Source organism: Sceloporus occidentalis, unplaced genomic scaffold (genome assembly GCF_023333645.1).
Source record: "Sceloporus occidentalis isolate IW3139 unplaced genomic scaffold, rSceOcc1.0.p SCAF_3, whole genome shotgun sequence".
NCBI classification, from domain to species: domain Eukaryota; kingdom Metazoa; phylum Chordata; class Lepidosauria; order Squamata; family Phrynosomatidae; genus Sceloporus; species Sceloporus occidentalis.
In genome coordinates, this window is record NW_028316983.1 from 67538070 (window position 1) to 67565687 (window position 27618).

At 40.0% G+C, this 27618-nt stretch overlaps 1 protein-coding gene and 1 non-coding gene across 2 annotated transcripts in view; both read right to left on the reverse strand.

The window, feature by feature from the left end:
- Positions 1-16075: 16075 nt before the first annotated feature.
- The window catches only part of SORT1 (sortilin 1), a 76183-nt gene continuing 64640 nt past the window's right edge, over positions 16076-27618 (reverse strand). Inside the window, exons 16-20 of the mRNA XM_089514841.1 lie at positions 26997-27113; positions 26222-26330; positions 23562-23668; positions 20276-20387; positions 16076-20023 (exon numbers count right to left, since the gene is read on the reverse strand). Coding sequence (XP_089370967.1) covers positions 20009-20023; positions 20276-20387; positions 23562-23668; positions 26222-26330; positions 26997-27113 — 460 coding nt within the window. The 3' untranslated portion in view covers positions 16076-20008. The remainder of the gene's footprint in view (positions 20024-20275; positions 20388-23561; positions 23669-26221; positions 26331-26996; positions 27114-27618) is intronic.
- Positions 21954-22060, reverse strand: LOC149316120 (U6 spliceosomal RNA). The gene has a single exon (XR_016280804.1). It is a non-coding gene; the product is annotated as a U6 spliceosomal RNA (small nuclear RNA).

Below are 27618 nucleotides of genomic sequence, written 5' to 3' on the forward strand. Positions count from 1 at the left end.
CCAACATACTGAATATCAAAATATGACACCATGTGATGTCACCATTTGAAGTCAAACAAATGCTAGAAACCTATACATTTGTATTTAAATGGGGCAAGGAGAACACTCCAATGTCTATGCCTCCTCCAGATAGGGTAAATGTATCAGAACGTGGTTGTGGATTGCAATATTTGTTGCTAGGTACATTTTTTTAAAAAAAATGAATAAATATCCCAACAAAAAGTTTGTTGTCCAAGACTCTTTTCTGGCAATACATGATACCAGCTTCAACATTTGATTCCCATCTTGAGGGCAGATATATATGCAACAATAGATTCCATTTTCCTCTCCACCAGGGCTTTCCTCCACTTTCATCTTATCTTGGAAGCTAAGCAGAGCCAGGTTGGTACTTAGATGAGGAACTACCAAGGAATAGCAGGTGCTTTAGGCTTTTAGAGGAAGGAAATGACAAACCAATTCTGAGTATTCCTTGCTTTTAAAAACCCTATATATTCAAAGGGTCATTGTTTACTTTACTTTAAGGCTATAGTGTATCAGTGTATCACCAAAGTGGCACTTGTGCACTATAACTCTTGTTGTAAAGTTGACTTTGACTTATAGTGACCATATGAATGAGAGACCTCCTAATAACCCCAACATTAACAGACCTGCTCTGGTCTTGCTCAGGGCTGTGGATTCCTTAATTTAAAACTTAAACTTTAAAAAATATATCAAAATTCAGAGAGGAAAAATTAGCCTTTCAAACAATAAGAGCATAAGTCAGAGAACCATAGCCCAGTTTTAAAAAACCCTTTTGAAGAGCAGCATATCCATGAAATCATAACAAATAGGCCCTTGAAAGAACAGAATAAGTGGATAAACAGGTGACATCCATCAGGAAAACTCAAGAAGCTATGTTGTAAGAACATGTATTATTTAGAACAATCTGAAAGAACTGTATATTTACAAAAGGACCTGTACTGTTCATTTCTTTAAATACTAAAACATGAAATTACAGATTTGATACCATTAGCCTTGTATGACTTAATATAATCTATACAGGCAGTTCTATTAAGTATTGAAGATATTTGTTTCTCAATAGATGCTTCACCATGTAGGTATACATCTAATTGCTACAGATTTAGATTTCTCTACAGCTACAGTAGCTAAATCTACAGTAGCTCCAGTAGAGCAGAATACAGTATGTGGGATTCACAGAACTGTTTATTTACCTTTCAGCAATTGATTCAATGGGCTTCTTCTTGTTTTGAGACTAGCAGTTGGAGTTAGGTCATATAGTGGACATGTCCAAAGCTGTTTTTAAAGTAAAGGAAAAGGAAAAAGAAAGGAAAACTTTATTGCTCTGATGCTTCTTTGTTGGCTATAAGAATGATAGCATACAACCTAATATAAGCAGACTTTCCCACTTTCTTGACAACCAAATAGCTTTGCTAGGACCTTTAGTTTATCTAGCTTATCTAAATACTACATAGGTTATCTAGAGTCTACATAGGTTATCTAGCTTCTGCAGAGTAGTAAGAATAATAGAATCATAGAGTTGGAAGAGACCGCATGGGCCATCCAGTCCAACCCCTTGCAAGTAAAATAGGCCCAGAAAAGCAAGACTAGATAAATATCTTTATCTAACAGCCCCCCACCCCCAGGGATCACTTGAATTAGAATAGAATAGAATAGAAATTTTATTTTTACCCCGCCTCTTCTGTAGGATCAAGGCAGCTTACAATATAAAAAAACCAATAAAACAGTAAAATACAGCAATAAAACAAGATACAATAAAATACAATACATAAAAAACCTATTATCTCTCCCTCCAGCTACAACCCATAATTCACAACAACAACAATAAAATAGTGTCTAAATTAATTAAACAAACAATCAAACAACAGAAAGATGGCATCCTGGGAGAATAATTCATTTTACAGGGGAAAGAAAATATTTTGATATTAACTTTTATAGGCCTTTTGTGTTTGTTTAAAGTGTGCTTAGCTCTTGTGGATACTGATGTATTTGATCTGAAGTTTTAATATGTGGTTTGTTTGTTTTTTAAAAAAGAGAGAGATGTGAGATTTTTTGCTTTGTGCAATTGCCGATAATCTACAAAATCCTCCCAGAACTACAGGGTGATTCCCAATGAGGCATTAGCCATGCAATAATCCTGTCTCATTCATGAAATGTTACTGGAGCTAGGGCACAGATTGAAAACTTCCACTTATTGATTTATTTTTGCATTTCTATTCTGGCTTTCTACTAAACAAATAATGTTCAATATGGCTGACAGACAAATGGAAACAATTGAAATGGTGAACAACATTAAAATAATCATAATTCTTATCACTGGCCTTCCTCCCACATTTTCCCATGGCTTCTTCCATCTCTTTTTTTCACTCCATCTCTTTCTTTACAACAATCAATTAAAATGAGGAAACAGATAGTATAATTGCACATGCCTTTGTATGGGTAGTGCTCCCAATAGTTGCTGAAAGCCATGGAAATTAAAATAGGTTTAAAATGCAAAACAGCTTAAAATTAGTAGTGTTTGATAATGCTTACTCCCACACAGGCATATGTGTATACATTTGAAACTATCTGGATGTTTTTCATTCTTCATGTTATTGATTCTCCTTCTGTGTCATGTCTTTTTAGATTGTAAGCCCGAGGGCAGGGAACCGTCTAACTAAAAAGATTGCATGTACAGCACTGTGTAAATTTACAGCGCTTCATAAATAAAGGTTAATAATAATAATAATAATTGCAAGGATGAACAACAACTGAGCTTTTGGTTTCTGATCTATTGTACTTCATAGCAGTAACATATATAGAGATGAACTTTCTTAGTAACTGCAAAAACAAGGTGATCTACACTACAGTCCGAAATTAATAACATTCAAGACACCAAACACCTGGAGATAAAGGGAGGGATAATTCTTTATTGTATTCAGCCTGATATATACAAAACATGAAATTAAGAAATAGCATGAAATGCCATTTATGAAAATCATTAGAGCACAAATAGGCAACTGTGTGGGGGTTGGAGGCCAATTTTCTTCCAAGACCCTCTACAGGTCACAACTCCCCACATCAATAACTCAATGTTCCTCTGAACCCCTCACAAAATGGAGATAGGAGGTGATATAGAGTGTCTCTCTCTATCATTGTTGATCATATGGTGGGATGCCCTGTTCTGACCTCAACAGAAGTAACAGTTCTTCACGCAGGCTCTCACAGGAAACTGCTGGGCTGGCAAGGCTGCAAAGGTGGCAGCACTGATGAGAACAGGCCAGAGGGGCCAGTGCAGTGTTGGTACAGCTGGCCTGTGTGCACAATGCCACAGTGTCACATTGGATTCTTCCTGGTGCATGTGGTCAAACTGGAGCTAGTCCAGAATGTAATGCTCCAGATTAGCCCTGAATTAAGCATCAGGTGTAGATGCACCTTATATCTCCATTACATCTGGTGAAAGCACTTGGACTACTGCATTCCCGCACTATTTGTGGCCAGAACCAAAAGTGCACAGAGTGAGAGGTGTGAATCCTACCTTTATTCCATGTGCAACATCACTGATGATGCCAGTGGCCTGGGAAGATATTTGCACCCAGACAATCTTCTTTTCTGAATTGTGCACTATCAGTGTTCTACGTAAGGGACAAAGCAAAGTGGTGTGAATAATATCAGTATTTCAGAGTGGGGAGCACAAAAAGTATCTGGAAGTTTGTGTTTACTTCATGAGCTGTAGGTATCCCAGCGATACAGATTTTAAGCATGACTACTGAGAGTAGAGAAAAGATGAAAAATGTATTTTATGGCAGAGAAGAACCAAAGCCTTGTTTCTCACTGGGACCTCATTAGGCCATTTTATAATGCAATTGATTTCTCAACTTAATCCAAGGACTCTTAATTCACAGCCTGGAAGCTTCAGAACAATTCATGTTCCCTCCATTGACACCCCCCCTCCTTTCTGTTGTTGTTGCTGCTAGAATCATTTGAAATGAACAAACATGTAATATTCTTTGGGAATGCATCCTTGTCCAATTAATGGCACACAAACAAATCACTTAGTAGTCCAGGCAGAAGGTTACTTATCTGGAGAGAGATACATGCTGATGAACTATTTCCAAGATGTAAAAAGAGAAGTTACTGGCATAATAGAATGGTCTAATAGCAAGTAATGGGAATTTAAAAGAAATGGCCCTGTAAGAAGTTGGAGAGGGAGGATGAAGCAGCTAGACAAGAATTAATGCATACCAGTCTCCTTGTTTACCACAAACTAAAGGTGTTCAGGGGCTATCCAACATGTTTGTCAGGAGCAGAAACTTCACCATTCAAAGGATTTTTGTGGGGTTTTTGGGCTATGTGGCCATGTTCTATAACATGGCCACATAGCCCAAAAAACTCACAAAAAATATGGATGCCAGCCATGAAAGCCTTCGACATCACATTGCACCATTCAAACACTGTAAACTGATAAAAGATGCACAACTGATAAAAGTTAAGCTTCTTTCCTGTTACTCTTTTCTCAATATGGACTTTCCTGAATATGGAAAACAGCACTAGACACTTGTCTGCCTTCAAATAACATTACTTATTCAAATCTCCTGGACCACAAAATAGCATCAAACTTGAAGAAACAGAGTAACATAAGTGAAATAGGCCCAGAATTGCTCTGGCATCTGGAGAAGATGCAGCTCTGCGCTATTTTTATCAACTTCTGCCCTCAGAACAGAAAGCATTTTTTCTCTTCCTCTCTCTGAGTATGAAGAGGTTCTCTCTGTGTTGTTCATAAATATTCATCTAAATGCAAGGTTGTGAAAAGGGTGACTCATTAGGACAAGATAATTTCTGAGGCCCCAAGGCTCCCCAGTATCCCCCAATGCTCCCATTTCCCCCCCAAAAATGGTCTCATCGTAGAAGTTGACTTTCAGCTTTTCCCATTTTTTTAAAAAAGAACTCCTTTTGGGCCTAAGACATGGAGGTGGGGGAGTGACATTTCCCCTACACTCCCTAGGGCCATGTGGGCTGTCCAATTTGGCCAAAAAAATGAAAATGAAAAAGTCAAGCATGGGCATGGCCTAATGTTGCCCTCCAAAGTCCCATGGTGGGGCAATGCATTTCCCAATCCCTGGCTAACTAAGGGACTCCTGAGATAGCCTGTAGCAAGTAGGGGAAGAGGACCAGCACTATCTCACTTCTTTGGCAAGGTCTACATAGCATAGATCTCATTATGTGATTTCCATCACTTCTATGCTACCCACACAGATACACCCTTGTTAACAATTATTTATTATTATTATTAAACTTTATTTCTCGAGCGCTGTAATTACCCTTCCTTAACCTCTTCAAGAGGTTAACCTCAGCCTTGCATGGAACTGATGGGAGAAGCAGAAATAAATCATGGGATTGATGCAGCTATTGGTAAAAGCCTGGAGCGATGTCAGATGATAAGCCAGATACATAGGGACTGTAGTTAGTAATTCATCATATTTAATAAAGAAGAAGACGAGCCAATATGGGAGCCATGTGTGTCATCATGGTGGCCAAAACCATCACTGTCACTTGCCTGATAATGTGTAAGCTGGAAGCTGTGTGCATAGAAACAGAGGGTCCCCTTGTAATACTGGAAACAATTTGTGAATATCTGGAAATCATCATCAGCACAAGAGGCAAGATTCCTGCCTCTGGCATAGAGTGTGTCAGTAGCTTGGCCTTCCTTCTGTTCCCTGGCAGCAAGAACAATTACATTTATTGTACTCAAAACATCTGCATTTGGGGATAGTAATAAAATGGCAACAAACATTTACAGTGCTTTGTCTCTGTTTAAAACTAGGAAGTGGGAAAATTTGTGGTTTTCTGGAATCAGAAATTCCCTCAAGACAACACAAACATGTTTGTCTTGGTAACAGAATATTGAATTTGACAAAAATTGTTTATCTTTTTAATTGCTCCTCCCTCTTGCCACCTCTAGCTGCCTCCTTGTTTCTGTCTGATTAGGATCTGGAATGTTAAACTGTAACTTATTTTAAAACTTATATTCTTATTTTGCATGTATGCACTTGTGAATTCTGAATGTGGTGTATGTATGTGTGCACACATTTTATTTAATGTATCTTTGAGAATAATAAAGAACAATGTAGAATAATAAAACAACATGCTGTTGTCATTTCTAATGCAGCTAGGGGTTGGATTCCGACTTAGACATAGTTACAGTAGTTGGTTATTAACTGCCTTCAAGATGACTTTGACTTATAGCAACCCTATGAATGAGAGACCTCCAAGTTACCCTAACATCAACAACCCTACTCAGGTCTTGCAGATGGGCCTAAAGTGTGCCCCCATCACTTGATAGGGTTTGGCCAAGGGTGCACCGTCCATACTGGCCTCACCTCAGCACGTGACGGGGGTGTCAAAATGGCGGCACCCTGTACACAAGGACACCGCCATTTTGACACAACAGATGCTTAGCGTCTGCACGTCACATCATTGTGACACCGCAAGTGCGCCATTGGCACACTTCAGCATCACAAAGTGCCGCAAGAAGAACCCACTTTTTAAGGGTTCTTTTTTCTGTGCGAGGGTTTGTCCCCTGCGGCTCCCTCATGCAGCAAAACAAGGCACAGATAGACCGCCCTTTTTGGGCGGCCTGTATCCCGCCATTGGGCTCTGGTTTCCTTGATAGTGCAGTCTTCTTTGTTCCCTACTGCCCTCCACCTTACCAAGCATTATTGTGTTTTCTAGTAAGTCATGGCTTTTCACTTCTCTGGGCACCGCCATTTTAGGCAAAAAAATGGCGGTGAAATCTCTTGCGACCTTCCCTGAGGTTGCGCGAGATTTTGCCACCATTTTTCCCCCAAAATGGCAGCGCCCAGGGCTCCGACAGCAGCAGCGGGCCTCTGGGAGGCCCGTTGCCGTCGCTGGGGCCCTCCAGGAGGGCTCCGATGATGGCAGCGGGCCCCTGGGAGGCCCGTTACCGTCGCAGGGGCCATCCAGGAGGGCTCCGACAGCGGCAGCGGGCCCCTGGGAGGCCAGTTGCTGTTGCTGGGGCCCTCCAGGAGGGCTCCGACTGCAGCAGCAGGCCCCTGGGAGGCCAGTTGCTGTTGCTGGGGCCCTCCAGGAGGGCTCCTGCGACAGCAGCGGGCCTCCCAGAGGCCCGTTGCCTTCGCTGGGGCCCTCCAGGAGGGCCCCTGCAGCAGCAGCGGGCCTCCCAGAGGCCTGTTGCCTTCACTGGGGTCCTCCAAGAGGGCTTCGGTGGCGGCAGCGGGCCACTGGGAGGCCCGTTGCCTCTGCTGGGGCCCTCCAGGAGGGTTCCGGCGGCAGCAGCGGGCCTCCGGTGTCAGGGGCTTGCAAAGAGGGGGAGTCCTCCAGCGCTGGCGGTCCCCTCCGGCTCTTTCCCGGCCTCTGAGGGACAGCAACCCGGGCCAGGGCTCAAAAAGGTTGTCTACCCCTGAGCTAGAGCATGTCCAGAGGAGGGCAACCAAAATGGTGAAAGGTCTGGAAATCTCCATACTCTATGAGGAGAGATTTAGGAAGTTGGGGATGTTTAGCCTGGAGAAGGGAAGGTTAAGAGGTCATATAATAGTGCTGTCTAAATATTTGAAGGAATGTCGTGTTGAGGATGGAGCAAGTTTGTTTTCTACTGCTCCAGACACTAGGACATGGAGCAATGGATGCAAGCTGCAGGAAAAAAATTCCACCTCAACATTAGGATGCCTTTATCGATATTTTTGGCAGTACACGATATCCACAGAATCTGTCTCCAGCACCACATTTCAAATGAGTTGATTTTTTCCCATCAGCTGCCTTCACTATCCAGATCTCTAATAACATTTCCACAAGGCATTTGTTAGGCTCATGGAAATCCTCCTCTGTGCTGAGAAGAGGACATTTAATTTTGTCTTATATAAAATGTGAATGGTAGTCCTGTGTTGGATCTGAACCGAATTCTAAGATCAGGATAAGTATCACCACCATGGACCTAAACTGATCCAGAAAAAAAACAAAAAACAGAGTTAGTAAAGATGTTCAATTCAGTAATCTTCAAACACCCTGACCCTTCAAGGCAGTGGAAATCTAGCACCAGTTATGACATGGGCTGGTTCAATACTTGGTGTTTCCATGGTTTCCTTTCACTAAGAAGCTTTCTGTCCCTTTTCTAATAGTTCAATTTGATGCCTAGGGAAAGATCACTAGCAGGAAATGAATGGAGTATTATCCTCTTGTTCATGATCTTCACCAAAAAGTTTACAAAGGTGTATTAACTCCACAATCTGAGATAATATACAGATATAATGGCAAATGGCTAGTGAGGAATTCACAGCAGTGATGAGGCAGTGGGTTTTTCAAGAAAAAGGCAAAAATCTACATACAAATACTTATCTCCTTCTAGTTTATGATTCTGTCTAACGAAATATGCATTTTCTAAAAAAAATCTACAGAGATTCACTAATGTTATTCTTTCACAAACATCAGATATAAGCACCTTGCATAGAGAATCAGCCCAGACATTCAGTCTATCAAAATTCATTTAAGTTCAACATAATTTGCCTGCTGAGAAGAGAGCTCTCTAGTGGCTAAGAAGCACTTTGCTTTCCTGGTACCAGCAACAAGGCTACTGCTATAGGGCATTCAGCTTCACAGCAAAATGTGCATGTAAAGGAATAATGTTCAGTCTGACTTGAATTTTGGGTCACATAACAAGCTTTATTTCAGAGGGATCAATTTTTGCTGAGAGCATTATAATTTTATTTATTTTGTACACAAAACCAATTACCTATGCTAAAACAACTAAGAACCTTGTGGCAACTTAAAGATCAACAAGTTTCAGATGGCATAACTTTTTGTTATGCTACAGCCCCCTTTTTCAGATGGAACCAGTGTAATCTCACTAGACAAAAAATTGATCTTCTGAGGCTACACTGCACGCACCTGATGGAATGGGTTGTAGCCTACAAAAGCTTATGCCAAATGAAACATGTTAGGTGACAGAAAAGTGTTTGTTGTTTATGGTTTTAAGGTTGTTGTTTTTGTTGCAACAAACTTATATAGGTATCCCCCTGGAAATTACCTGAACTTTCCACCATCAGTCTTCTGTAATGATTCTTTCCAAGAGCAAAAATCAAGGCTCCACCACATCAGCACTGTGAGACATACAAGTCATGCCGAAGTCGATTCTGCACAGTGCTTGGAAAATTCACTTTTTTGGACACCACCTCTCCTAAGTATCCAGCAGACATGGACATAAGTTGGCTTATGACTGTGGAAGTTATCATCCCCAAAGTATTGTTTCTAAGCTCTGCTTCTGTGTCATTAACAGACCAACATTCTTTCAGTGATGGATGTGTAGTAGGCCCTTGTTATCCCTGGGGTTCAATTCCAGAACCCTGCAATGGATACCAAAATCTGTAATGCTCAAGTCCCATTAAATACACTAGAATAGTGAAATGCTATTCCTTATATAAAATAGCAAAATCAAGGTTTGATCTTTGGAATTTGTATCTTTTGGGAATATTTTCAAGCCATGGAAGGCTGAGTCCACAGTCAAAGAATCTGTGGATATGGGAAGCTGACTGTATATCCTGTGTGGGAGAGCTGTCATATACACTATGTATATGTCACTGTGGGTGGCATTGCATCTGCTCTGAACTCCTTTCTACAATTTTCACCATTCTGCAGTTTTAAACACATGAAAACATTTCAGCAGAATTTAACATACCTAGCTAGGCAAACTAGTTCCGTCTATCTCATTTGTCAGCTTTCAAGGGAAGATTCCTGCTAACTCTCATGCTTTAGCCATGGGTTGATCTTTTGCAACAAAGCTCATACCTCATTGGCAATGTCTTGCCTGGGCTCCATTGAGAAGAACCTAATAAATGAAAGGGTTGTGTTTTTGTCAAGAAAATTTTCCTGATGGTTTATTTTCATCTTTTTGTCAGTCTATGAAGAACTATCTATCATTTTCAGTTCAGTTATAACAAACAAAAAAAGTTTGTACGCACAGCAGTGGGAATTATGTTTTGGTGCTGCTACTGCTAAGACCTGCCTATCAGCATTCCCCCATCAGAGCTAAGAAGCAGCCAGCTCAGTGGCAAAGAACTATCTGTCTCCCATCATCACTCTGGAGCAGAAACCAGTCTTCCACCTACAATGCAGTGAGTCATTTTAGTTCTGCTGGTGACACACATCACCTTAAAAATGAGCAATAATTGTTTGTTGTAGGTTTAGGGAATCACATAGGGCAGACTGGGAAAGAGTCCAAACTCAGGGTTTTTCTTAACAGACTGTTCCTCCCCTTTTCATCCAAGTTCTTCTCCTTTTTATTTAATGATATCTGGGAAACAGGGAAGCAGTAGCTTTTATTTAGTTAGTTAGTTTATTCATTTATGTAATGGGACTCAAGGAGGCTAACAACATTTTAAACAATACAGGTTTAAAACACTAAAAAATGTAAATAAAGTATAAAATATACAATTAAACAATCCTATATTAAAATATACTAAACATTAAAACACTTAGTCCTGATGAGGAATCTATACTTAGGATAAGAAGCTACTGTTATAACAGAATATGCAGAAATAGTTCCCAATTCGCAAGAGGATCAGGCAAGCTGCATTTTATCACTCTATTTGTTCAACTTGTATGCAGAAAATATCATAGGAAGAGCAGTTTTAGACTCGGAGTAGTGAACATAGGAGGAAGGGACACCTACAATCTAAAATATGCAGAAGACACCATACTACTAGCAGAAAATATCAGAGACTTGGAACAATTACTAAGGACAGTTAAAGAAGAAAGTGCAAAGGCAGGTTTACTGCTGAACATTAAGAAAACAAAAATAATGTCCACAGAGGCTCTACATATATTCAGCCTAGATAAAAAGGAAATTTCAATGGTCAAAAACTGTTGTACCTTGGATCAAATATTGATCAGAACAGAGACTGCAGTCAAGCAATCAGAAGACAAGTAAGAATGGGAAGGGCAGCTTTGAAAGAATTAGACAGGATCCAAAAGGGTAAAGATATACAACTGAGCATTAAAGTTAGAATCATCCAAGCCATTGTATTCCCCATCATTATGTATGGTTGTGAGAGCGGCACAGTGAAGAAAGCAGATAGGAAGAAAATAAACTCATTTGAGGTGTGATTCTGGAAAAGGGTGTTGAGGATATCGTAGACAGCAAAAAGACATACAAATGGGTCCTAGAACAGATCAAGCCTGAACTCTTGGTAGAAGCCAAGATGATGAAATAGGCTGTTATACTTTGGTCACTTCATGAGGAGTGACACATTAGAAAAGACAATAATGCTAGGAAAGGTAGAAGGCAGTAGAAAGAGAGGAAGGCCACACGCCAGATGGATAGACTCAATCAGGAAAGCCACAAGCCTGAATTTGCAAGACCTAAGCAGAGCAGTGAAGGAGAGGGGGTCTTGGAGATTTCTCATCCACAGGGTCACCATGAGTCAGGGCTGAGTTGAAGGTAGTTAGCAGAACAATTTATGCCCAGATTTTCCTCAGCTTCCTATTAAAATACTGTGACATGACTGACAGATAGAGTGTCAATTTTCCTCTTACTTGAATCTTTCAGCTGTACTTTCAAAATTCAGTTGGCATTACTGTTGAAACAAAATGTAGATTGTTTTTGCTCTGCTCAGAAATTGCTGAAATTTGCAATGTTAAACCTGCAGTTAAATGCAAGCTAGTTTTCCATAAAGAATAGCATGTAGATGCATGTATTTTTTAAAAGATAATACCAGTTTAGGATGCCCAGTTCTATAGACAGGCAGATCACTGAACAGCTTATTTTCATGTTGCCTTCCAATCTTGCTAGGGAATTATCTCCTTAAATTCCTAAGGTGAAGTTGGTTCAAATTTCATTGAGTTTCAGGGCCAAAGATTCTCCTTTTTGCCAACTATAAGAGAATCCTTATGATCCTCTATAAATGTGATGAGGCGGGGGGGGGGGGGGATAGAATAATTATAAAAAGCCAGGAGTTATTCCCATTTTTTAAAAAAATAAATACTTTTTTTCTGGAAAAAATGATCACAGAATATTTTCTATTAGAATGAAGAATAAAAATTGTTCACATACAAAGTGTTCACATCCTTACTGCCTCAAAATCATTTCTAAACAAATAAGTAATTTTAGATAAGACAATATATAGCATCAGCTCACTACTATTCGTGGTCTTGATTTCATTTTCTTTTTGAGAATGAGTGCATTATGTGTTTGATGCTATGAACAAACAGTGGAGACAAAACAGTATCTTCTGTTTTACAAATGTTGATGGTTTATTCTGTTTTTATTATTTGGGAGGCAGTTGCTTGTTTTTCAAACTGACAAAACCAAAGTAGTTCCTTCTTGTTCAGGTGTTCCTTATAGTTCTTGGCCTTATAGCTCCATTTAAAATAGCAAAATTAAAAAGTAACTTAAATTTGTAACTATATTCTGCATATTTACAAAGTGTGATAATTTTATGCTTAATCAAGTTATATATCATGTGTTTTTTAGTTTTTCTGAGAAAAAAAATGCTGGCTTGAATCCTGTTCAGTTTACAGTGTCCTAAACTGACTTCTGAGATTATTATTATTCTAGTTCATGTCTATCTCAAAGAGCAATAGTGCTCCCAAATCTTGCCTTTGAATTTTTGCAGTCCTTGAAACACAGCCTTTTCTGAAGTGCTAGAGTGGAGCAGTGAGTAATGATATGTTCAGCCCTCTCCCAGTTTCAGTGTGCGCTGAGATAGAGAGCTGTAACAGGACCCTCACAGGACTAGACACATCACTCACCACTCTGCTCTCCTATACCTTGGAGATGGCTGTGTTGTTGTCAGGGGTCTGTGAGACTTTAATAGTTAGATTTTGGAGGGTAGCATCAAGTGACATTAAGGCTAATTTCCGTAGTTATGTCCCCCAACCCAGGATCTCTGCCACTATTTGCTCACTGCTTAAACATTTCCAAAAATTTAACATCTCTAACTATCCAAGATGTAAACTGAATGCAAGGAGACCTGATGGACAAATGCTCTGGAAGTACTTGGGAGGAACCCTCAGGTCTTGGTCTCATGGCAAAAGAAACATCATGTAGACACATAAGATACAATGCTATAACAAGACAGCTTCTTGGTCCACCTCACCCAAGACTGCTGACACTACTGACCACAATTCATCTGAGTTTCAAACAAAGGATTTCTCAGTATTACTTGGAGGCACCACAGATTGAACTTGGAATATGTTGCATGGAAAGTATAAATTCTTCTACTGTGATGGCTCTTCCCAATTGCATCACTGGGCTTTTGGAGGAAATATTCTCCAAATATTTTTATTTTTAAGTTGATATGATAACCATCTTTATTAAGATATTACAAGACATACATTTTTGATATTAGAATGTTCATCATATTCACCTTACAGTGTTCATCATGGCACAATCTATTCCAGCTATTGGAGAGATGCTGACAAAGTTTCATTGTCTCTTTGCTGTAGAGTTGGTAGAGTATTGTTTTTGAAGGCCACATCCTTTAGATTTCCCCCATGTGCATTGCATGTTCTGGGCACATGTAAACATGTTATACAAACCCCTCTCACTTTTTCATACACACTGTCCAAGAGGGAGAGGACAAAGATTCATGCATATTAGGCAACAGTTGCAGGGAAAGAACTTAACAAATTATTCTGTAAATAGACCACCAAAATAAAGAGAAGGGAGGGGGGGGGGAGTATGTGCCAAATCCACAATTACAACATGGGAATTTTTTTAGTATGGAAGATTTATTACAAAAATATACCTTACAGATACAATTAGCAAGTACAAAGAACCTTATTAAGTGCTATTACCTTTGCATTGAGAGAAGCTGAAGTCATCACAACTTTTAATAGTGACGATATGAGGACAGCTCAGTGTGTGGAAAACTGAATATATGTTCTCTAGATGATGGACTTCAGCCAACCTTAACTAACCTAGCCAACAGTAATGGCTGATGGGAAGTAAAGTTGTAATCCAACATATGAAAGGTCACATTTTGCTCACACAACCTAGGCAAGAGGGCTTGTTTCAAAATGTCAATTTAATTTTTACATGAGCCAACTGGGCAACAGTTGGATTTGGACCATCATGACTTCATTGTCAGTCACTTTGTCAGTAAAACATCAAAATCTGTGCTGCGGGTGGACATCAACCCACAAGCAGATGTTGTGTTTTTACCTTTGAGATCACAAGCACTAACTGTCTGCTAATTTTTATTTTAAGCAAGTAGCACAGGCCTGACTGGTGAGGACAAGGGAGAAGGCCTCTGCAGTGGTGGCTGCCAGGCTGTGGAATTTTCTCCCATGCGAGGTTGGTCTCCTCTCTGTTGTTTTTTGACTGGCAGATAAGAACCTTTTTATTTACACAAGCTTTGGGCTGTTGATTGGTGCAGAGGGATCTTTTTGGGAGGTGCTGTACTTTATCTTCATTGTTGTTTTAAACCATTTTAAATTAATACTATTTTAATAGGCTATTTTAATTGTTTTAGAGGTATGGGTTTTTTACTGTTACGATTGTTTTTTTAAGTACTACTTTGTTTTAATCTATGCTGTGTGAGGTGCCTTTAGTCCCACATTAGAAAGGTGAGATATCAATTAGTCAAATGAATGTGTTTTCAAGTACATAATACATATCTTTCCTCAAAGATGCATTATTGTTCTTGCTCCTACAAAGCAAATATCTTTATCTTACATAGATGCCATCTTGGGTCCAAAATACAATGCAGAAATAATCCAGTTTAAGACTGTTTTAACTGCCCTGGCTTAGTGCTCAGAAATCCTGGGAATTTATTGTGATTTATTGTGGCACCAAAGCTCTCTGACACTGAAGGCTAAATGTCTCACAAAACTAGTTTCTAGAATGCCCTAGCATTGAGTCAGGGCAGTTAAAACAATCTCAAACTGGTTTCTTTCTGCAGTGTTTTGGCCCTAAGCCATAACACCTTATCCATCAAAATGATGAGCATTTTGCTAGTACATTAGTGAAATCCCTGTTCCTACTTCTAAGCAGGGTTTAAATAGAAGGGAAAATAAAGGTGGTGTCTCTGCTACTTATCAGTAGAAAAAGAAAATTCCCCATCTGAAGTAAAACAGTAACAGTAAAAGAGAATGCACCAAAGAACCCTCTGATAAAAGTACCGCTTCCTATGGGAGGAAGATTTCAGTCCAAAGATACATTATTGATAAAGCACTATTAGTAAATTCAGATTCAAGTGAATTAGAACATTTTCTTGTTCCACAGAAAATACCTGAATTCCCCAATTGCTACCTTAATTTCCACCTTGCCATTGCTTGGCATGATCTGTTCCTAAGAAGGTGAGCAATGGTTCAACATAATAAGAGCTTTCCCTAAACTTTATTTCTGAAACTAAGGTCTGCTGGATAATTTGTAATAGCATTACCTCTTTCACATCTTCTCATGCTTAGGATATCGAAGACAAGTTGTGCATTTGTTTTTCTAACACAAAATGATTATGTAACACTGTCCATATTTAGTTTTTTGTGGGTTTTTCAGGCTATGTGGCCATGTTCTAGAAGAGTTTCTTCCTGAAACTCTCCTGGTGCTATTATTATTATTATTATTATTATTATTATTAACCTTTATTTATGAAGCGCTGTAAATTTACACAGCGCTGTACATGCAATCTTTTTAGTTAGACGGTTCCCTGCCCTCAGGCTTACAATCTAAAAAGACATGACACAGAAGGAGAAGGGAGTGGTGACGGGAAAGGGTAAGAGGTCCAGCAGTTCCTCTCAACCTCCGAGGCTATCACAATAGAAGTTCAGCACTACAACAGCTCTAATACACTTTTGAACAGCCCTAGGTCTAGGAGCAGTGGCCTAAAAACTGAGAATGGGTATGCCACTCCCATAGCAACAGATTCACAGGTCACTCCTAAATACACCAAAGTTGTACCCATTATGTTCAACCAGTGTGTTAAGCAGCAAGCCTCAAACAAGTGGTTAAATGATCCTGAACTGTTTCTTGGTATCATGTTCCTGCTGTGCAGAGCATAAACAGGCTATCAAACACACAAGACTAATGTAGACAACACAGAAGTCCATGAAAAGTCAATTTTTGTTTTTATTTCTAACCCAAATATTGCAAATATACAGAAAAATACCAGTACAAATTTATAATATAGCCAGGCTTATTTACAAACTCTATACATGGCTCCTTCCTTTTTCTTCTGCATCTTGTCTCATAATGTACACCTTAAGAAATTCTGCGTAGAGAAGAATATTAGCTATGGCTTTTATTATGTAGTATTCTACAGCCATTATGCATGTGGTATGGAGTCTTTAAAATCTAGTTCACTCAAGGAGTCAATAATGGTTCAAAGCGCATGCAATGGCAACACCCCTGTGGCTACATTCTTGCTTTGGCAGCACCCTTACAATATGAAGAAACAACACAATGTTACCTACATATTCAACACAACTGGAAAGAAGGGTACTCTTGCCCAGGGTGGCAAGTGTGTGGCAGTTACCAGGCCCTGGCACATTTATTGGGGAAGTTTCAAGTTATTTAAAATGTTCTCAATGCATTCACCAAACAGCCCTAAGAGTGGTGCCAGCAGAAATGGAGCAAGGAAACAGGTCAGAGGCCTGCTTCTGAGCTACACAACAGTAAACCTTTGACCCCAGCAGCCTTTCAGAACACTTCAATACACATGGACAGCTGGACATGAGACTGGAAAAGTATGTAGTCATGTTGATACTGTATTGGATTATGTTTTCACCAGCTCCATTACAGTTTGCTTTATATTTCCAGCCTGATGTCTGGAGATTCAGTAATCACCTGCATAACAGGCATTTGAATTTGGTTCTGTACTGGACAAACATACACAGAAAAATGTAAATAAAGAACAGCAGCTTTGGAGTGCCCTTGGCTGACATAGTATTATTTAGACCCTTCAGTTTCAAGTCTGGTTACCTTGAGTTTTGCAAATGTTAATTCACTATAAGCAACACTTATTCGATGTCAAGTGTACTTTTTGTATTGCCCTGTTAAGTCATGAATAACAAGTGGAAAGTGGAGTAAGAAGCTCTATGCACCTATTTTTTTCTTACAGCACATGTAAGACTAAATTGCAGCTGAAACATAGGTGAGGACACTCCCCTTCTCCCAAGTGCCTGTTTCTCTCATAGATCTCTGCGTAACTCAAAGCCTATATAGGGGGTTTGTAAACATGTCCAATAACAGGAAATCAAAAGTGCATTCAGAAACACGTCTACAAGTCCTTGTACAAATCTTTGTGTCCAATGTGCAAAGATGTAAGAGGCAGCTGGAGACACAAAAGGGTACAGTATGCACATTTACTCATGTCCTCACAGTTCTGCACTTATTGCAAGCAAATGGTTGCACAGAACTAGATTTTCCAGGAATAAACGTTCCTTTGACTTTGCAGAGGTGTGTTCCCTGTTGGTGCATTTATCTTTCATAAGGGACTATAAAATAATACCATGTAAAGAAAAAACATGGTACCACAATATCATGGAAAAACAACATTCTGAGTTATAAATTAATCATTCAATGATGCACATTGGGAAATAGGGACTTTGTCAAAAAAGCATAATAAAGCCAAGTCACAAGGAGAAAAACAAATCCGGGACAGGCACTTACTCTCAAATATTTTACTTTCATGGCACTTGCTTCCAAATATCTTACTCCGCCAAAAGGAGAGGCAGAAAGTCCTTTGACTTTAACAGCATCTCTTATCTGGGAATATTTGTTGGCCTATGAATACCTAACAAAATCCTCCTTCATTTGATGCAAGTCATCAGTGACCGGACATTCTTCTGCTTCAACCCAATTAGGCTCTCTTATTTAACACACTAAAAGCATGAAATACATGATGAATGATGAGACACATGTTAACAATTCACCAAAGTGGGAACACCTAATCTAACTTTACAAGTAACATTGTTGCTGAAATCTGTAATCACTTGTTTTGGAAGAATACCAAATATGTCCACCTTGTAATTCTCACCTTGATTATAAAGCAAGATGAATTCCCACCCCACATTTCAACGAGTTTCAATTGTAATCCAAACCTTTCTCTCTCTCTCCTGTCCCCATTAATTTTGACACTATAAATGAAGCATCCAAAGTATTCGAAATATATATCTGCCAATGCTCCTTGTGTAATACCAATGGTGGGAGAAATGAAGGCTCCCCACAGAAGCCTCTGGTGAAAATAGCTCACTGGTACTACCCCACTGTAAGGTGAGCATGGGGGAAGAGAAGTAAGGGACAGCAGGGGGGGGGGTCTGAGGAGGATAGGTAGCAGATGTTCATGCTCCTAATGACATTATCATAGGATATGAATTTAGAATTAGACATTTAAAAAGCCTCCCAACAAGCCATTTTCTGATTTCTTTTGAAAATACTCTAGTTTCCCATACTTAGTTTCAAAATAAGCAGAGTTGTTTCTTATAAGAGGGTTTCTCCAAAATTAAAACAAGCACACCTTCTAGTGAATAAGATCCTCAATGAAACAACAGAAAGAACCCCAATAATTACGAGTAGTTTTCCACAAGGCAGTTATAAGATTCTAACACAAGGGTAAGTGCCACTACTTGGGCTTAAACTGATCCAGAAAATAACTGAGAGCCAAGTCAGGCATCTTCAACCACCCAACCGTTAAAGGCAGTAGAAATCAAATAACAACTGTAATACAGGCTGATTCAATACTTGGTGTTTCCATGGTTTCCCTTTATCAAGACACTTTCTGTCTCTTTTCCATTAATCATTAGATTGGGATGCTTCTATTGCCAACTGGCATTAAGCAAACTAACCTTTATATTAGCATCTAAATGACTTTAAATTAAATGTTTGAATATTCAGTTCACAATACTCTCTGAAAAGTACTGGGAAAGAATATGATTCCATGTGGGCAGTTTAACTGTTAAGACTCAAATTATGTGGGAAAATAGGTGTTGGTAAATATGAAGTACCAAGTAGAGTGGCTTGCTACCACATATCTATTGCTTTCATTAAAACAGGTGCATAGTGAAAAACTGAACACTGAAAAACATCACAGTGCTGCCTATAATGAAACATTCCTTCAATAACCAAGATCTACAGCACGTAACTTCTGTTACTTCATGAGATTATGACATTCTAAACAAGTCTTTTTTCTAATAGATCTGTAATGCTTAGTCCCACAAAATATAAGATGAACCCACTCGGGATACCATTGTTTTCTTTTCTTTCTTCTTCTTTTGTCAAACATTTGTGGTAGCACAAATGCTGGTTTCACAGTTTAGTTCCTTGGAATTGTAGAGCCCAGCCATGGAGTTTGTTTGAGCCTTGAAATATTCTCTTGCTTTGTACAGCAGAAATCTACCCAGTTGGTTACATTTTAGTTAAAACAGAAAGCACTTCCATTTTGGCACACTGCCCTTTGGGATGCTGGTTAGCTTCCTCAGTCCTTGCTCCAGCATCTCTTTGCTTTATATGCTTGGAGAAGTGCTGATCATATTGCAGCAGCTTCAAAACGGTATCACCACAGTGTTGGAATCAAAGATGTCCCTCATCTGGAAATTTGGGCCCTTCTCTCAGCAGCAAAACATATTGAACCTAGTAATGTTAATATTTAGTGAAATATTGCTTTCACGTTCCTATTTAGTTCTTTTAAGAGCTGGAAAGAAATCTGATTAAAATAATGTTAACCTTTTTCTCCCCTATCCTTTTTTTAAAAGAAGAAGAAGAAGAAGAAGAAGAAGAAGAAGAAGAAGAAGAAGCAGCAGCAGCAGCAGCTTTTCTTCATCCTTACTCAGACCTGTAGTTTTCTCAACCACCCCTACCCCCAATACAGATCTTGCATTCTTGAGGGTTTGGACAGTTTGATGAAGCAACAGGAACACAGACCCTTTTCCTCAGAGATGGGAAAGGTATCCAGACTGGGAGTTGAATGGGCTGTCGGCATTTCCATCCTTCCGTAGCAGCATCCAAACCCATATGTATCCAGTTTTAGTTAAGGTCTATGTATCACTATTCCAGGAGATCCTAAACATAAAAAGAAGAGATAATTATCTTGTTAGTGTTTCAAGATCAGGATGCTTCAAAATATTGCTATAGCAAGTATAAACCAAGCATTCTCTTTAAAAAAATTCTTCACCTTGTAATCCCCCCCAAAACATACTGATTACTGTATTTTCCAACAGGCACAAGCAAAAATCACACATTGCGAATTCACATTTGTCAGTGTCAACTGACAATTGCTGCAGCCCCCCATGCTTACTGGACATAATCACTTACCTCATCAGAATCATCATGGTAACCTGTTTTACCAGCATCTGGTGTGTCAAGTCCTTCAAAGCCATTGGCTTCTGCATGCTGTTGAAGGACAGAGTACCGATGAACCAGAAACCTGGGAGGCATGACAAACACAAATAAATGAGCTTTGTCTATAGCTATTTTGTGTTCAGTCAAAGCTAAGCAGCATTATTTATACAGTAGCAATAGCAAGTATCTATATTTCTATACTGCTTCACAGTGAACTCAGCATTCTTTAAGCAGTTAACAATCTGTAAGCCAATTGCCCCCCAACAAACTGGGTACTCCCAACCTACAAAAGGATGGAAGGCTGAGTCAGCCTTGGAGCCCTGGGATCAAACTCAGAAAGTAGTGGCTGCAGTACCGGCATTTAACCATGTGCCACCAGGGCTCCAGTAGTACAATTGGCCCTCCATTTTGGCAGGGGTTTGGTTCCAGACGCCCCCTCCCTGTGGATACCAAATACTGTGGGACCCCAAGTCCCATAATTAACAATGGATGTCAATGTGCATGTGGTAGCATCAGTGTGGCTGCATGCATGCACCGCCACTGACAATAATGGGGTGGGGCTACCCATGGATGGCTAGTCAGCTAATATGGAGGGCTAACTTCAAAGGCAGAGTCCAAACTTTCAGAAGGACTTCACAGACAGAGTACTGTTTCCCTGGGTAAAATACAACTGTCTTATAGTCACCCTTGAGTATAAAAGACTGAAGTGTGAAATCAGCAGTAACGCTTACCAGTCTTAAACCAAACATCTCAGTGCAGCAGAAGCATAACATCATTTTTGGAGCAACCTGACAGATACTAAGGAGGAGTATTCAAGTGGGAAAGTGGCAAGTGGGAGGGATGACAATTTTTTTTCTGTCGTACACAATGGAAACCCTCTTATCTTTCCCAGTTGCATTTCAGAAGGGAAGAGAAGATACATGGGAAGGTTTCAGCACCATACATGCACATATAAGTTTCTACACGTATGATCTGCAATGGCAGTGTGACAGCCAAAGTTGCATCTTGTTTGTCAAGTGCTTTGGTAATCCATATACTGCACCAGAAAGAGAAAAAAAAACCTCCAGTGTGAGCCTGTCTGACTCACAGGAAAGCAGAGCGTTATTTCCATTATTCCCTCCTCATCTAATCTGTTTTCATTTTCAGTTCTTATCTTTCCTATCACTAAAATTGTTTTTAGGGCTATATTCATAAATATAACTGTGGCAGGCAAGCTGCTTTTGAATAGTCTGATAACACACTAACTGTTCAGATTTAGAAAGAGAAACTATGTGGACTGAGAAAATTGTGCAACTGCTTTTCAGGGAGGGCTGAGACAGAACATTAAAGAAACACACCATTTGCCCAGTCCACCTAAGCTTGTCTCCAAATCCTTGTCACCACAGGTTTCCTGAGAGACTCATGGTATTCTACTTACAAATAGGTGTTTAGCATAGATATGTTCTTGACCTCAAAGTAAGTCTCCTTGTTCCTGTTAGCGAAGAAGGAAATTTTATTGCTTTCCTTTGATTTGTGTCCCTAGTTGCCTCATGGCCAAAAGACCATTTAGAAATGCCTTTGTTATTTCAGGAAAGATCCCACTCTGTGCCACTCCATTGTCTCATATTCCCCTAAAAATGATTTTTAACTTCTATGGCTGATGAAGAAACTTGTGAGTTTTATAAGCTTGAATAAAGAGCGGGTCATCCTTGCACAGTGGCCATGCTAATCTTCTCTGTATTGCTCCAATTTTAGTATATGTGCTGCCGAAGCGAATAAAGAGCTTTGTGTCATTTGGTTGGCCTTATAAGGGTGTCACCATATTGTGTATTTAGAATTTTGTTATATTTTGCTGTTTGACCAGTACAGCTACTTTTTGTGACATGTGCGCGCGCATATGCATATGCGTGCATACAGGAAACAGATCATTTATGCCAACCCTTAGGTGAACCTATCATGGGGTTTTCTGGAGCTGAATGTGACTTGTCCAAGATCACTCAATGGGTTTCCATGGCTAAGTAATAAATTGTTAGCTGGTATCCAGAGTTGTACAGTGTACCCGCATTATACGCAGGCACGACATACGCGGCTTTCAGCATATGCTGAAAGCTGTGTCGGAAAAGCCTCTCTCATGCCCCGGATGAAGTAATGGGGTGCGTGCCCGTGCCGCCTGCACACTGCTGCACCGCGCCACGCCACAGACATGAGCCCTATTACTTTTAATGGGGCTTGAGCACACACGGATTTCCCCTTACGTGGGGGGGGGGGAGGATCCAGAACGGATCCCCCTGCATAAGGGGAGGGCCCACTGTAGTCAAATGCTCAAACCACTGTACCATGTTGGCTCTCTTCTAATGATACCATCTCATTATGTTCAATTCTATTGTGCATCAAGAATGGCAAAATAATAAGGCTTTTGTCAAATTCCATTCCCCCAGCCTCTCCCTGTTTAGCCTCTCAGAAAAGAAGGCTCGCTGTGGTTGAAGCACAGTTTCTGTATTCTTTTATCTAGTGGCTTCATAACAAGCTGTCTCAACTTGCAGCAGCACTGACTGACAAATGGTTGTTAGAACAAGGAAGGGGAAAACATTGCCATCAGGCTGCATGTTCCCTAAACTCATTTTGTAGTCTTAAAAGTCTTGGCACTCCAAAGCAGTGGGAACTCGGCCCACAAAATTAAAATTGTTTTGAGGACTGGTTTTCCAGGTGATTTTTCACTTCAAATGGTCCCACGTGTCAAAAAAGTAAATCAAATGCAATGGATTTACTTTTTCCACCCCCTCAATTCCCACCCGAAGCAGGTGATTAATTTCTGGTGATTCTAGATGCACCAATGCAGCCCACTGAAGGGGGTGTCATAGGGCCAAAAACTGGCTCCTACCCCTGCAAATATGCTCACTCCTATTCTATAACTACTGGACACTCAATCAAAGCACCCCTGACAGATGGCCATCCAGCCTCCGTTTAAAGACCTCCAAGCCAGCTTCAAGGGGCTCCAGCAGTTTACACACCACATGCCACAGAAAAGCCATAAAGCCACAGCAGGGCAGGAAAAGCCGGCTTTTTGTCAGAGCTTAAAAAGGAGCAGCATTTTGCCACCTCGTTTTGGGCTAGCAAAAAGATGGATTGGGGCTGTGGTGTGCGATTGCCGCAGCCCCAACCTAGCTCTCTTCAAGCTGCCTCTTTGGGGGGGTCTGTTCTGCCCCTAAATATTCTTCATATTTCTACAATCTTTACAGCAATATCTATACAGTGTCAAACATTTGTATGTAAGTCTTACCTTCCCCCACAAACATATTTCTTAATGATGACTACTCCAGCTACTGCAGTGGTGAGCATCAAGCCTATTACAGCCAGGATGACTGGAGTGGAGTTGGAAGAGGCAGACTGCAGGAAGGGTAAGAGAAAGAGATGTATTAAGTCCATAGTATACATTATTGAAGACATGATCACTGCAACTACTAAGCCTTTTCTACAATACCTCAGGTTCCTGCAAGGAACATAGAAAGCTGTGAAAATTTGAAATAACAAAATGGAAATGTTTAGAGATGCAACTGGACTCCCTGGCTCAGAATGCCAATCACACCTGTATCCAGGGGTTTTAATGAAGGAATGTTTCCTGCATAAGAATTCTGTCCCCAAAATGAAATTCTAGTTTAGTTCCCAATTTCTTTAGAAATTTAGAAATTTTAAATTTCTTTAGAAATACAGATTAGACACCCAAAGAAAAGGAGCAGGCTTGCTAGAGATGTTAAGAACAACAAAAAGGGCTTTCTGGATATGTCCGCAGCAAAAGGAAGAAGAAGGAAATGGTAGGGTTGCTGCATGGAGAAGATGGCAAAATGCTAACAGAAGACAGAGAAAAGGCAGAATTACTCAACACTTTCTTTGCCTCAGTCTTCTCAGAAAAGGAAAAGGGTGCTCAACCTCAGGATAATGGAGCGGAGGACAGAATAGGGAAATTTCAACACAGAATAAGTAAAGAGATAGTACAGGAATATCTGGATAATCTAAACGAATATAAATCTCCAGGACCAGATGAACTACATCCAATGGTATTAAAAGAACTGGCAAATGTAATATCGGAGCCATTGGCAACAATCTTTGAAAACTCCTGGAGAACAGGAGAAGTCCCAGCAGATCGGAGGAGGGCAAACGTTGTCCCCACCTTTAAAAAGGGGAAAAAAGAGGATCTCAACAATTATCATCCAGTTAGTCTGATATCTATACCAGGAAAGATTCTAGAGCAGATCATTAAACAGAGAGTCTGTGAACATCTAGGAAGCAATGCCATAATCACAAAAAGTCAACATGGGTTTCAGAGAAAGAAGTCATGCCAAACAAATCTAATCTCTCTCTCTCTCTTTTTTTTTTATAAAACTACCACCTTGTTAGATGAGGGGAATGCTGTGGATATAGTATATCTTGATTTCAGTAAGGCTTTTGACAGGGTTCCTCATGACATTCTTGCAAACAAGCTAATGAAATGTGGGCTAGACAATGTAACTGTTACATGGATTTATTATTGGCTGACTGGCTGAACCCAAAGGGTGCTCGACAATGGCTCTTTTTCATCCTGGAGAGAAGTGACCAGTGGGGTCCTACAGGGTTCTGTCTGGGGCCCAGTGCTATTCAACATCTTTATCAAAGACTTGGATGACATAATTGGGAGCTTATTTATCAAATTTGCAGATGACACCAAATTAGGAGGAGTAGCTAACACCCCAGAGGACAGGATCAAAATTCAAAATGACCTGAATAGACTAGAAAGTTGGGCCACAGCTAACAAAATGAACTACAATAGGGAGAAATGTAAGGTACTGCACTTAGGGCAGAAAAATAAAATGCACAGATATAGGATGGGGGACACCTGGATGAACGAGACTACGTGTGAAAGGGATCTGGGAGTCCAAGTAGATCACAAGTTGAACATGAGTCAACAGTGCGATGCAGCAGCTAACAAGGCCAATGCGATTTTAGGCTGCATCAATAGAAGTATAGTGTCTAGATCAAGGGAAGTAATAGTGCCACTCTATTCTGCTCTGGTCAGGCCCCACCTGGAATATTGTGTCCAGTTCTGGGCAACACAATTTTAAAAGGATGTTGAAAAACTGGAGCATATCCAAAGGAGGGCAACTAAAATGGTGAAGGGTCTGGAAACCATGCCCTATGAGGAACAACTTAGGGAGCTGGGGATGTTTAGCTTGGAGAAGAGAAGGTTAAGATATGATAGCCCTGTTTAAATACTTGAAGGGATGTCATATTAAAGAGGGAGATGACTTGTTTTCTGCTGCTCCAGAGACTAGGACCCAGAGCAATGGATACAAGCTACAGGAAAAGAGATTCCAGCTCAACATTAGGAAGAACTTCCTGACAGTAAGGGCTGTTCAACAGTGGAACAAACTCCCTCGGAATGCAGTGGAGTCTCCCTCCTTGGAGGTCTTTAAGCAGAGGCTAGATGGCCATCTGTCGGGGATGCTTTGACTGAGAGTTCCTGCATTGCAGAATGGGGTTGGACTAGATGGCCCTTGCAGTTTCTTCCAACTCTATGATTCTATGATTCAAAATTACTAAGGGAATGCAAACACAACAAATAGATGAGTTTTAGGTGTGAATGATTTCTATATATCACTCTCTACATTGTTATATAATTGAGAAACCAAATAAAATTTCATGGGATGGGCAGAATTTTTATTGAGAGTGCAATGCTTCATTTTATTATCTATGCTGTAGCTACATTCCTGGGTTCAGTAGCTAGTATGGAAATTTCATTCTTCTCAATTTCTACACAAAGCAAGGTAAATTTTCAGAAAAAAGGCCTCCCAGCTCATAACTACCAGTGGTCAGTTTTCACAGCACTTTCCCCAGTGGTTAGAATATACTGTCTTCTCTTGGTCCCTGCAGTTCTTCCAGCAGATTGTTCTCTTATTCTTTACTTACCAACTGGCTTGAGTTCAAGTAGTTGCTAGTACATTTCTTTTTTAAATCAGTCTCTTCACGGGTGGGATTCTCCCCACCAACACATTTGTCTCCTGGAATCTTCCGATATCTGGAAATCAGCAGTTTCAATAGATTATTCAAGGGAAGACTCTTTAAAAATGACAGATCCTCAGGCAACCAAAATGATCTTGTCATACTCCATCATCAGCAAGATGATAAGAAAATGTTTCAGCATTGCCAAGCTGGCTGAGTCCTAATCATTCCTGGCTCTCAAATACTCCCAAAGAAACTTTCATTCTTCAGGACTGGCCCATTAAAGAGATTATCTCTGTCAGGTGTATAGTACTAAACTGGTTCATGACAAAAGTGGAAATTCAATAATGCATAAACAATGAATGTTTACTTTCTGGCCTTCATTACCCTACATATTTCAGTAGTATTCTCTGGTCAACAGAATTCATAAACCAAGAGGGTTTCACCCAAATAAATTACTATCTACTGTCACTGATACACTATTAAATGAATAGCCTTAAATTCATTACATACCTTCCACTGGGGATACACTCATGTGGTCACAAAAAGAGGTATTCCCAGATCCAAGAGGAGAGAGAGGGGGGCTTATTTTACAGACAACAGAGAGATATTTGATGATAATCATTTCCCCTAAAGGCCTACAAACATTTATTTCATTAAAAAAGAGCTAACTCTTCCACCAAGATTACCTTGCAGTTGACTAAGGATATCAGCTCATATACTGTTGCTAACAGAATCTTACCCCTTGGTCTTTAACCTCTCTTTCTTCCCATACAGACAGAACTCCAGGTCATGACCCTTTAGTTCTGGCTGCTCTATACATTCAGATTGGTTTTCTTGGCGGAAGTAGCCAAAATCACTGCAAAACAATATCCAAGTAAGTAAATGAACATTAATTTTGTCCAGAATATCAGTATACTCATATAATTTTTATTTTTATTATTATAGCCTCTAGATAGCTCATAAGGACTGGAAACATAAAAGGGAATTAGTTGCAGTTGGGGCAATTGCATCACTTTCCACAGGTATAGTATGTCAGACAAAGGGCAAGAGCCAAAGGCATGTAAGCTGTGAAATGTAATAGCAAAGACTATCACTATACAACAGCAGTATCAGAGGATATATTTCTCTATAGAAAGCAGCTACCATTTTCCGATCCTCTAGCTTTATCTGTCATGCTGCAGAGTAAGAGAGACTAATGAATGGTTAGCGGCAGTTGCTACTGGCCCCATTCCATGAAGACTATTGGGCCCAAACAGATAGGCCAAAACAAAGCTGCTTCAGGTCATTTTGGAGGTATGCTGTTTAAATGATGCATGCATGCATCCTAAGAGGCCGGTAGCCGGGCCAAACCATGCTCCAGT